This window comes from Tympanuchus pallidicinctus, unplaced genomic scaffold (assembly GCF_026119805.1).
Source record: "Tympanuchus pallidicinctus isolate F22 unplaced genomic scaffold, pur_lepc_1.0 scaffold39, whole genome shotgun sequence".
NCBI lineage: Eukaryota > Metazoa > Chordata > Aves > Galliformes > Phasianidae > Tympanuchus > Tympanuchus pallidicinctus.
Window position 1 is genome coordinate 411,034 of NW_026294757.1, and position 12,406 is coordinate 423,439.

General features: G+C 58.2%; 1 protein-coding gene across 3 annotated transcripts in view; it reads left to right on the forward strand.

Annotated features, from left to right (window-relative positions):
* The first annotated feature begins 3,754 nt into the window (after nucleotides 1-3,754).
* ZNF385C (zinc finger protein 385C) overlaps nucleotides 3,755-12,406 on the forward strand; it is a 42,648-nt gene continuing 33,996 nt past the window's right edge. Inside the window, exons 1-2 of one of the 3 annotated variants that reach the window (XM_052700314.1) lie at nucleotides 3,755-4,018; nucleotides 10,109-10,348. In XM_052700314.1, the coding sequence (XP_052556274.1) occupies nucleotides 3,931-4,018; nucleotides 10,109-10,348 (328 nt within the window). In that variant the 5' untranslated portion in view covers nucleotides 3,755-3,930. Of the gene's footprint in view, nucleotides 4,019-6,300; nucleotides 6,382-10,108; nucleotides 10,349-12,406 lie in introns of those variants that run through there. The other 2 variants (XM_052700315.1, XM_052700316.1) reach the window with 2 other exon arrangements.

The window sequence follows — 12,406 nt, forward strand, 5'->3', positions numbered from 1 at the left end:
CAGATGGAAGCAAAGCGCTGCTGCTGCCGCTCGTGGGATCACAGGGTCGTTAGCGTTGTAAAAGAGCCCCCTGACCCATCCCCGCCGTGCCCAGATGCAGGCGGTGCTGCTGCTGTTGGGCGGGGGGCTCTGCCGTGCTGCTGCTGCTCTGCCTCCCCCGCAGCCAACACGGAGACCTTCCTGAGCCGAGCAGCCCTGTCGTGCCGGAGCCAGGCGCTGGTGAAAGGGCCTGTCTTCGAGCAGGAGAGAGCCATGAAGGGCCTATTTGTGTAGCTGGCTTCTTGCAATGTTTTCAGACACAGCCCTCGCATGTTTTCATAACAGCGACGCCTCCACCTCCCGCCAGCTGCCAGCAGCACAGAGCTCAGCTCCATCCTCTGCCTGCAGCCCTGGGTGCCCACGGGCTGCACCAGGCACCGCCGTGCTGCCCTGCTGTGCGTGGGCAGAGCCAGCAGCAGTGCTGTAAGGGTGGTGACACGTGGAGCCCTGCTCCCATCCCATCAGGGCTGCATGGTGGGGCAGGCATTGGGGTTCTCACTTCGCACCGTGTCTTGGCTGCCTGCTCCCCTCCCATCTGTGGGGTGGCTCCCTGCCCACTCGTGGCCCTTGGCCAAGGCAGGAGGCTGTCTGGAACCCAAACATCACAGAATGAGGCCTTGCCAGCATCTCTGCCTGCGTCACCTCGCCGCTGTGTTCCCCCATGGTTTGTTGGTGGGCAGCAATAAATGCAGAGGAGTGGAGAATGCCTGTCTCTCCTCCTGCCTCCAGTGCTGCAGTGGGGCTCTGTGTGAGATGCTACTTCTGTGCTGTGTGGTGTTGCAGCATCACGGATCAGCCCCAGCTCCTTTGCCCCATTGCACCCCATGGCGCACGCTGTGCCGGCTGCCCGCAGCCCCGTGTTTGCTGTGGAGGAAGATGAGCAACTTCTCATGAACCCATTTACAGATCCCTCTCAGACAGGAAATGTGAACTGCTAGAGCTCATTAAATAGCATTAATGGTGCTGCCCAAACAAATATTGGAGCTGCCACCAGCGCTGCCAGCCAGCATGCTTCCTCTCAGCCCTCTCAGAGCAGAGATTTCTCCATTTAATTGAACATGTGCTTCATCCTGACATCATGATCTCTGCTACCTTGAAGGATGCTCCCAACACAGAGGTGGGGCTCCTGTGGTCCTCAGAGCCCAGCATGGCTGCAGGAGCCCTGGATGCCGTTTTTGGAGGCAACCAAAGGAGACTCTTGTGGTTCCTGCAGCCCATTTCTGCCCGCTCCCTTTTGGCACATACACAGCCCTGGTGCTGAGCTCCCACAGCCCGGCTCCTGCTGACCCACAAATGGTGGCTGTGAGGTGTAGGGGGTTCCTGCATGGGGCTGGTGCTCCCCAGGAGGACAGCAGTGAGCCTCAGGTCCTGCCTGCACGCAGAGCCCAGTTACGAATTGCTGCACAGAAAACATTTCTCATAAGTTTCTTCCATAAGCAGCAGCGAGCACAGGCTTTGATTCAGAGCTCCTTTGCCTTTCTCTCTCTCTCAGTTTTTTCTTCCTACCCCAAATAAAGCAGCTCTTTTGATCATGTCGGGTTCAGGCTCTGTAACGAGCATCTCTGTTTGTGTTGGGCTGTCAGTGGGAGAACATGACAACGCGTCTCCTCTCCATCTCACACACAGTGAATTATTTCTTCCACTCTCTCTTTGTACTGTATCTGGGATAAATTACCACTGCCGGGATTAGCAGATGGGTTGGTGATCCTCAGCCCTTCACTGACCGCTGCCCAGCGCCGGCCCTGCGGCTCCGCTGCGGCTGCAGGAGAGTTTTGTGCAGGGAGATGTGGGGTGGGCTTGAAAGCAAACTGCTCTGCCAACTTGTTTTCTTTCCTGTGTACAAACGTGCCTGTCTTAAAGGGATGCTGTCGCATTAAATATGGAACTGTGTTGCATTGCCTACTACAGAACTGCCAACTGCAGGCATTAAAAAATCATGGGTCGTCCCATTTTTCTTCCTCCCACTCTAAATTCTAAAAAAAGCCTGATAACTTTGGGGTTCCTTTCATTTGTCATCCAGGGAGGCTTCTTCAAGTTCCTTCCCACAGTCGGGAGCTTCAGAGCCATCACCAGACGGCGCCATGAAGTGTCAGCAATGGGGCAGCCCTCCGTGCTGCTCTTGGCTCTGAACCCAGGCAGGTTTCCTCTCCCAGCCCTTCCCCTCCAGCATTTCGGGTTCCTGGTGGGCAGCCTCCATGGGGAGCGCGGTCACAGTGGAGAGGCCCTTCCAGAGTTCTCGGTTCGCTCTGGTTTTGTGATGGTTGATGAGTTTAAACTCTTCTGTGTGATTCTGAGCTGCGGGGGGAAGGGACGGGACGCTTCTGTAGGGATCTGGGCGCTGTGATGCCGTCCTGGTGGTGAAATACACAACCTGGGGCCACAGAGGGTCTGAAATCACGAGGCAGAATAATGGGCGTTGCTGTAGAAGCCACGCTCTGTGGTGGGGGTCAGCAGTGCCTGCCTTGCACTCGGGCTGAGCCTGCGGTGACTTTTCCTCTAATAAAGAGTCTGCTTTGATGCGCTGATTCAGAGCTGCACGGATTTCAGCAGATCACATTGCAAATATCTTTATTTGATACCACTGCAATGTCTGGATTTCAAATGTCACTTGCTTAGCACTATGAAATAATTAATTTAGATTGTATTACAGCAGCCTGCAAGAGCTCGACTTAAACTGGAGCCGTCCCATGTTTGCAGCTGTACACAAACGCCTAAAAACCAAACTCTGCTGCAAAATCTCGTGACCCAAATGAGGCAGAGGGGCAGACAGAACCCGTGGGTCGCTGTGCGTGCTGCAACTCAAGGCCCCTGGGCTTTGCTTTCCAAGGCTGTGGCTCAAAAGGCAGCTGTAGCAGTTCGGGTTTGGCTTTGCTGAGCGTGCTGTGTTAGCTGGGGCTCTTCCTGAGCCGAGACTTTGAAAGTTTAATGCGATAATCTGACTTTAAGTCCTGCAAAATGGCAAATCATCCTCCTCTGACCCGCAGCCTGCGAGAGCTGGGTGGGTTTTCCAAATTGCCCACTTGTGGTGGGGAGCTGGAGGTGAGGGCGGGGGCTGTGGGATGGAGACAGCGGGCGCGTGGCGCCTGGAGCCCCGCAGTGCCCTGCTGACACGGGGATGAAGCCGTGTTGCACAGGCAGTGCCTGGATTTAATCTGGGGGGATTGGGGTAAAATAACAAAATAAATCGGCAGTGACCACGGAGAGGCAGCGAGGAGCTGCTCAGCCCAGCCCTGCGCCGGGCTGCGCTCCTGCTCTATTTTAAGAGGAAGCAGCACAGCAGCAGAGCCGCCTGCCAGCCCAGCTCCTCTCCAGCAGCAGCAGGCAGACGGAGGGCAGCTGTGCTGCTGTCCCGCTGTAACTCTGCAGATCCCTGCCCGGCACCAACCTGTGCCCACACCGCTGCTCACGGCTGCTCCCGGGCAGCTCATTGCCCCCCTTTGCCGCATCCCGCACGGGTACGAGGCCAGCGCTGCGGCCATCGCAGGCTCCTGCCCGGCTGCCCGGCTCCCGTCGTGCCCCGCTGCCGGGGCTGAGTCAGCCGCTAAATAAAGGCTGGGGAACTCGGGGTGGAAACATAGCGAGGGCTGCAGGGGGTCCTCCGACAGCAGCCCCAGCGCCGTGTTCGTGCGCACTGAGTGCCTGTGGTTCGAGCTGCGCTTTCCGCAGGACATGGCTTGTCGTGCAGATGCCCTCCACGGCACCGGGTGCCACCACGCTGCTTGCGCGGCGCCGGGTGCCAAAGCTCTGCGCTGCCGCGTGGGGCGGAGCGGACCCTCAGCTCCCGCGGGCGCAGCATCTACGGCTCTGCCCTGAAGAAACCCCGAAGGATTTCACGATCCTGAAAGTCCCGTGCCAGAAATTCCTCGGCCGGGAGGGCGGCAGCCGGGTGGGATGATGAATGGCTCTCTTCAATCTTTCCTCTCCTGCTGCTGCTCTCTTACGCGGTGCGAAGTTACAGCTAAACCCCCGGGGACACGAGGTCAGGTCTGCGCGGGTGCCGCCTTCTGCTTTTATCCGCGCTGCTGGAAGTGGGCGGGGGGCACCTCTGGGATCCTGGCGGGCACGGACGAGACCCCGGACCCGGCCAGGCACAGGAGCGAAGTGCTGTGCGCTCACCGGGCACGGCTTCCTCTGATTCATTTCAAAAAGAGTGACCCCGCTGCTTTCCCTGCACATCTTCCCTCTTTGCCCCACTGCTATCCTCGGTGAAGCCGGTGAATCAACCCGACGGAGATACCGAGCACAAACCGCGTGACCCCGGGATAGGAAAGCAGTGCTCCTGTTTGTTTCCCATGGCGGTGGGCACGTCCTGCAGTGCTGCTGTGGGACAGCTTGCGTTTCCTGCCCCTCGCTCGGGCTCTGGCTGTCCTCGAGAGCAGGGCTGCGACGCGCTGGCTCAGGAATGCACCGCGTTAATGATGCCAACATGTAAATGAAAGGACGGGCGCTGGGATTCCCACCGCCCTTCTGCACGTGCGAATGGGGCCGGGGGCTGCGAGGGCTGTCCGATGGTGGGAGGCAGCTGGTGGGGGGACTCAGATGTGTGGAGGATCCCCCGTGTGCCCCGTGCCAGCAGCCGGCCCCGAGCTCAGGGTAATCCTCGCTTTGACCAGCGGTGGCTTTTGCGCCGATCCCAAAATGTGCCTCGCCCCGCCGTTAGCAGGACGCATGCTGGGCGTGTGGGGAGGGTGGGGGTGGTTTTACGCCATGTTACGAAACGCTGAGTCTGATGCGGGCGCGCCGAGGGCTCTCTGTGATCAGAGCCCATCTGCTCAGCCCGTAGCCTGGGCTGTCCGAGCGCCTCTGTGCTGGCAGCTCTGCTGTCCTCCGCATCCCGCGGGCAGGGCAGGGCACGGCCGGCCGCCCCCCTGCCTGAGCCTGGCACCTCCCGACGAAGCTGCGGGGCATTGTCAAGGTCTGACCTTCGAGACGGCCCAGGAAGCTTCCCCGTCTCCTCATTCACAAATAGAGCTGATGTCAGGTGCACTCGCCCGCTGTTGGCTCAAGGTAACTCCCCCAGCGACAGCCCCCTGCCAGTCGGCACCTGCTGTCCCGCGTGACGCCCGGGGCCGTGCGGAACTTGCTGAGAGCAGGCATTGAGCAGCCGGTGCTCACACAGGCACTGAGCTGCTGATGAGGGCTGATTTAGTGGCCATCGAACCGCTCACCAAGTGTTCCTCGGAAGCCGAGCCAAGCGTCGGCAGCGCAGCGGGCAGCGCCGGGGCGGCCGCGCACAAGGAGCAGCCGCACAGCGAGCGGCCGTGTGGGGCAGGGCTGCGGCTCCAGCCAGGTAAGGGCTCCCGCGGTGGGCAGCACAGTGCCTTGTCCTGGGCGTAGGGCAGCCCCAGAGCGCGGGGCTGAGACACGAGTGAGCTCCGGGTGTGAGCTGAGCACCGCTGAGTGGGGCATTGAAAGCAATGAGCACAAACGTGATGCTGTCATTTCTTGCTGGTGAAGGGCTGTGGTGTTTGTTTCCTGGCTTTCCTGCAGATCTTTGCAAAACCGAGCGGGGCGACTGCAAATCAGGTTGTTGCTTGAGGGGGGGTTTGGTGACAGCTGTTGGGGTGACTTTCATGCTAATTGTGCTATTTCTGTTGCTTTTATTCAGTATTATATGCCCTCAAGCACACATAAAGCGGATTCAAGGTTATGAAATCATGGGAACTCAAATCAGATTTTTGTTTTCTTACTCTTAGCAAATTCACCCAAGCTTCAGGGCGAGGTGCTGTGCTGCTCTGATCCCGCACTACTGGGTGGGACCGGCCTCGTGCGCCGCTCGGCTCCATGGCAGATGTGATTTGTTGAGGCTGTGGCTGCTCCTGTGCTGTCGGTTGTGCTCACAGAACCACAGTGGGATGCAGGAAGGAGCCTGGTGAAGGCAATGCAGCTGTGTGACCAGAAGGGGTGGAACCTGGCTGCACCTCTCTTAGGCCCCAGTTAAGGGCTGACTGCCACTGGTGGAGGGTCTCTGTTGGAGATCCCTTCCTTGTGGAGTTTCCTTGTGAACCCAGACCTTCAGAGATGGGCGAGCACTCTTCCCTTTACAGGACCATCCCACTCGCGTTCGTTGCTTCTGCTATTTCACTTCTGCATTGCCTTTCCACCACGTTCATCTTTCAGGCTGTAACACCTGTGTATGGGAACTACTGAGCCACGGCCTGAACCTCTGATTGATCACCTGAGGGGAGCCGTGAGTCAGCCAGAGGAGCACAGCTGAAGGCAATTCACCTGTGCTGCCTGGCTCCACCCCTCCTAGACCTATTTAAGAGCTGGGTACCAGTGGGAAAGGATCTTGTCTGGAGGTCTCTCCTTCTGGTGCGTTGTGGTGAGCCCAGCATAAGGGTAAGCCTTCCACTTATTCTCTCTTGTTATCATAGTCCACTTTGCCTAACTCTCTTGTTTATTTTGTGATTGTAATGTCTTGATATCCATTGATTATACACACCTGGGTGCTTGGGCTGCAGTCATGCAGAGCTCTGGCTGGGCTGTGTGACAGCCAGGGGCGGTGTGGTTAGAGCTGTCCTCAGGTCGTGGATGTCAGAATTGAGGCGAAGGACCAAATATCTCTTGTCAGTTTTTCAGTTAGCCAAACTATTACCATTTCAATGACTTAACCTGTGTAGCTGCTCTCCTGCATGCGAGGTTTGCTCCCTGCGCTGTGGAGAAGCAATTCTGGAGGTTTCAGGAGGCCCCAGCACAGCAAGTGAGTGGCAACATCCCTGCCACGTGCTCTGAGCTACAGCTCCTCACTTAAAGGCCGGAGCACATAAACGTGTCACTGCTGCGCAGTGCTGCTGGTGCTGCCCCATCACTTCCCTGCCTCCTGCTGCCCGGGGAGCATCCAGGAGGTGCTGGAGGGGGTGCCAGGCCTGGAGCTCCGTGTCCAGGTGTCTCTGGGCAGTGCGTGCAGAATGGCAGCCACGTGTTGGTGCAGCCCTTGCTTTCCAGTGCCTGGAGCCTGCGAGGGAGTTTGTATTTTTGGAAGAGTTTGGGTGCTGTTCAGGAGCACAGCTGGAGGCTTAAGGAGTGCTGTTGCTCTGAGGTCCAACCAAAGCACACTGGCATGCCCTGGTGGACAGCATGGAGCTGGCAGCATCACGATGCTCTGACCCAGCTGCCCTGGCTCCTAGAGCTGGAACAGCTGAGGGTGCAGGGAAGATGTCAATGGCAGAGCGGTGCAATGGGATGCAGAGGAGGAGGGCTTTATTGCACTGCCTGCTCCAGCCTTCATTTCCATACATTTCACCCATCATTAAATCCCAAATCAATACGGTGGGGATCGGCTTCCTGCGAGGTGCAGAGGCAGCCTGCACACGCACCTGGGTTTGCTGCTGGGAGGAAATTGGTGGTGGGAGAGTGAGCTGTGTGGGGCTGAGCTGCGCAGTCAGTGTCTGCTCACATGAAATCGTGTGTTCCAGCATCGCTCTGCTCCATCGTTTCCTTTCTGCCCCCCATCGGTGCCCTTTGGGATGGAGGTGATTCCTGCTGGCTATAGAACAGCATTTCCTATTTCCTATTTAATGTCTGGATTTCAGTTATTTAATGTCTGTTGCTGCTTTACGGCCTTTTGCAACGCAGGGTTATGGGGTTATTAAAGAAGGAGAGGGAGAGACCTGAGGTCACGGGCTGCGGTACAGGAGCATCAAGATGGCCCTCAGTTAATAAAACAGCAGCACAGCTGTGTGCCTGCAGTCTGCTGCACGGCTTGGGCTGAGGGCTGAAGTCAGAGCGCCGTGACTTATGGGAGGTTTGTTGTTCCAAATGACTGCAAGCAATTAAAAAATGATAAAAATTAGGCTGATGAGGGGGAAAGCTCCCTTGGGCTGGGAGAGCGGGGAGCTGCGAGACCAGGATGGTGCACAGGGTTGGGGGATGAGGCTGCGGTGGGTGGGGGCTTGTGCGACCCAGCTGGGCAGCACTGGGAGCACTTCATGTGGGAGGGATGAGAGCTTGAGGCAGCGCCGCCGTGGTGACACCCGAACTGCTCTGACCTTCTTTTATTTCAGGGAGACTCAGACATCTGTCAGGGAGCGTTTTGCACCCGTCAGGAGCCCCTCTGTGGCTCTGAGCAGTGGGGAGGGCAGTGCGGATGGGGCGTTTGGGGGGGTGAGTGGGGAGCAGTGATGCCTCATCGTGTCTCGGTTTCCCTTCTGTGAAAGCAGCTCTTTTTGCAGGGCTCAGCACCCCGGCAAGATGCAGTGTGGGGTCTGGGCCCAGGGGACCCTCGTGGGGTTGCCAGGGCCTCCAAGAGGTTCTTTGGAAGGGCAAACCCCCCCCCAGTGCTGCTGTCAGTCGTGGGGACTCGGCTCCCCTGCACACACACGTGGTTTTCTGTGCCACGAAGGGCCAAAGTTACGATCCTGATACCTGAGAAACAGAACAGGCCCTGAAGGCGCAGGAGAAATTAAGTGAATGAGCCGGGTGCTTTACGCGATTAGGACGGACCTTTTAAACGCTGCAACTGAGCCGGCCCGGGAGCCTCAGTCTAATCAAAGCAACAGCAGTTCCTTTTTATAAGACGAAGGGGCTTTCGGGGATACTTTGTCCACATAATGTTCCAATTATAGCTCTGCATCCCCGCATGCAGTTGCGTTAAAAATACCCGCGCCCAGGGACCTCTGCTGCCGCGTCCCTCTGTGCCCCCAGGGCAGGAGCCGCGCAGCTCTCCATCCAGGCGCTGTTACCGGTGTGCGTTCCGGGGAGGCGCCGTCGATGAGAGGCTTTGGGTGGACGGGGCTCCCAGTCCAAGGGCTTCATTTAAAAACATCAGCGTTTTTTGCTTGTTTTGTAAATAAAACTTGTGTTGTTTGTGCATTCCTTCCTCCTCAAGCCTTTGCTGGCTGGACGGTGTGTTTTCACTCGTGGGAAGTGTTTTCACTCAAGGGAAGTGTGTTTTCTCTCCTTTTCTTTTGGAGCTGAAGTTGAGCTTGGGGAAGAATCCCAAGATCTTTAGAAGGAACCCAGAGTTGCACAGGTTCTTCTGCCAAGAAGTAGATTTACTTATTTTTAAAGTAAAGCTCCTTTTATGCTCTGCGTAGCATTTTTAGCTGGCGAGGCAGCAGCTTGAGGGTTTTATCGGCGACACCTTTGGCCAATCGCGGCACAACTCGGGCGGATCGGGCACAGCTGGAGCCCGCAGGCAGCCCCGGTCCTGAGCGCCGCTCCCGAGGTGAGCCGAGGGCTGCGGGATTCCGTTCGACTTTGGGGCGCTTCCAGGCCGCGTCCCCGAGGAGGGGCGGAAGGATGGGGGCAGCCACGCACGGCGATGGGACGAGCAGGGAGCGGAGCCGTCCAGCTGCGCGCTGCCTCCCTCCCCCCCCCCGCTCGTTTTTCACCACTTTCGACCGAATCGGAGGTGAAAAAAGTGCAGAGCGGCCGCGCCATCGTGAGGCTGTGGGTTGGAGCTGCACGGCTCTGCGGCCCGGCTCCGCTCTGAGCACCGCCTCTGCTGCGGATTCGCACATCGCTGCGCAATGTGACTTTGGAGCCCAGCTCGCGGCTCCCGGCACCCCGTCCCTGCGGGCGGCCCCCGGGTGTCGGCGCCGGAGCCGCGTGCCTGGTGCGCTCGGCATGGGCAGCTGCCGGCTCCCTGCGGTAACGGGATCTCAGGGCTCGGGTGACCTCCGTCTCCCCAGGGCTCTGCTCTGGGTGTCCCAGCGGTTCCCACCTCAAGGTCATCTCCTGGAGAAGGCGCATCTGTAGAGCACAGCCGAGGGCGGCCCCCGGTGACCCCCGGCTTCACGGGAAGCTCCTCCCCGTGCCGTCCCCGCGCAGGGCTCGAGCTGCCGATGCCCGTAGGCGCCGTTTAGTTGCGACAGGCATCTACTCAATGAGGGCAAAAAAGTGCTTAAGGAAGCGGTGCCTGCAGGGAGGACGGGCTGTGGGGCGGCACACAGCTCCCCCAGCGCAGTTTGTTGGCTGTATTGAATTGGTTTCACCCGGCTCTGCCTATGATGCTGTCTGGCAGTGAACAAGAGAGGTTTTAGCAGACATGGGCTGCGTTTCTTCACCTCATCCGGTCCATCCTGGTCCGTCTGTCCTGATGGCGGGTCTGTCCTTCCCCCCACAGGCATGAAGCGACCCCTGAGCCCATCCCACAGCCCTGAGAGCGGCTTGCGGCTGCTGGAGGTGTCCAGCTGCCCGCCCGAGCAGCGCATGAAGCGGGAGAAGAAGCACCAATCGTTCACACTCTGCGAGGTCTGCAACATCCAGCTGAACTCAGCCGCGCAGGCGCAGATCCACTACAACGGGAAATCCCACCAGAAGCGCCTCAAGCAGCTCAACAAGGGCAAGATGCCGGCGGCCCAAGGTAGGAGCTGGGCTGGTGCTGCTCGGGGCTGGCTGCTCCGTGGGTACGGCTTGGAGATGCTGCGTTGTGTCCTTGGTGCTGCTTGCTGCTGTCCCTGAGCTGTGGGGGCTTCCTGACCCCATTGTCACTGCTGGTCCTCATCGGATTTGGCTCCTTGGATGGTGGGCCAGGAGCATCTTGGGGTTTGTTTGTCATTATTTCTGTGGGATCATTCCTTGCACACAAGAAGGCGCTGTGCAGTGCCTGTCCCCCAGCCCAGCAGTGGCACAGGGATGCAGCAGTGCTGTGCACACCTGGCAAGCCTCGCAGGTGGGATGGGAGCTTGCAAGGAATCGTTGCCATCTGCTGGCATTCGCCTGACCTGCTCCCTCCACAGTTAATTGCTGCAGGATTTTTTCCTGCATGAAAGCAGCAAAATGTGCCAATAAATGTCGCCCTGCAATGAGGGTTGACTACATCTGAGGGTTTGTGTGTTAAACAGCAAACCAAAGGATCTGGTGGTGCTGGGGCTGTGCCCATTGCCCTGAGCTGGGGCAGTGCTGGGGCATCCCTGGGCTCCGTCACCATTTGGGAACTGAGTTGCAGCCTCCTGGGCTGCTTCCTGTGACTGTCCTCCTTTTCTTATGGTCTCATTACTCATTGGATTAATGAGCTGAGGTCACCCAAATGCTTCAGTGGCTCACTGGTGCCTTTACCCAGAGTGAGGCTGTGCTGAGAGGATGGCAGTGCTGAGCTCTTTAACACCACAATCTCATGGCTGCGCCCTGCTGCGGTTCTGTTGCTCCTGTGGTGTCACCCCTCTGGGAGATGCTGCTCTGAAGAGCAGTAAGAAGTCGCCAGTCCTATTTTTCTGCCAGGAAGTGTTCATTTAATAACATTTAAGCTGTTGGGAAATCAACATACCAAGCTTTTACAAACACAAACCCGCAAGGACTGGGCTCTGGGGTAAAATCCATCACTTGTGGCTGGCCCACAGGTGGGGCAGAAGGATGCAGTGCTGGGCATGGCTGTGGGTGAGGGTCTGGCTTCAGTGCAGACCCTGGGGAACAGCCCACAGAGATTCTTGCTCCCACTCTTGCTAAAGACCATGCAGGCTGCAGCCATAAATTCCTAGCATGGCAGCTGTCATCTGCGTGCCAAATCCTGCGCTCCCCGGTGGTGGTTTTGTTTGAGCAAGGCCCGGATATGCAAAGGAGCTGCTCTGCTTATCCTCATTTACTGACAGATGGAAATATTGCCTGCTATGTTAATGGGAACGGAGCTCATAAATTCCAGCCTGCAGCTTCCAGGCTGTGCCCCGGGCCCGGTTACGGCTGGGTGCGCAGATGCCACCGGCGCGTTCCTGCCGAGCCAAGGAATGTGGCTGCGTGCCGCCCTTGGCATGCCAGGTGAAGCCCAAAGTGCTGCTGCAGGGCTGACATTCGCTCGTGCAGGGCACTGCAGCAGCATCTGCTCCTTGCTCCGTCCCAGCCCTCCACTGCCCCCAGCAGGGTTCTGTGCTGCGCCCGCTCATCCAGAGCCGACCTTCTCCTCCACGCTGCTGCTTAGAAATGTCACTTCCAGCTTTGTCACTGGCAACCTCTCCCAGCCTCCTGGAGCGTGAGCCTATGAGGGCACATGGCTGCGAATGACAAATTGGGCCTGGGACCGAACTGATGCGATGCCCACGTCCCAGAGCTCAGTGCCACCCTGCCCGCAACGACCCGCAGCGCCCTGGCACACGCTGGGGGAGGGCGGCTGAAGCATCAGAGCCCGAGCAGCCCGGGGGAAGGGGCCGGTTATTAAAGGTGCTGCGTTAAGTGATATAATTGAGTTAGACAAAGACAGAATATTCCTCTGAGCTGGAATCTCCGTCTCGTGCTGACATCCACAGCTACATCAAAGGCAGCACTCAGCGATGCTGCGAGATGCGCTGCTCCCCCCGGCTCTGAGCAGCTCTTTCTGCAAAGGCTGCAATCACTCACAGTGCGTGGAGCAAAGCTGGGGAGGAGCGTGGCTGGCAGACAGATGCAGTAATCAGTGTTATTACAATTTATTAGCTCTACGCCGGAAAGACCC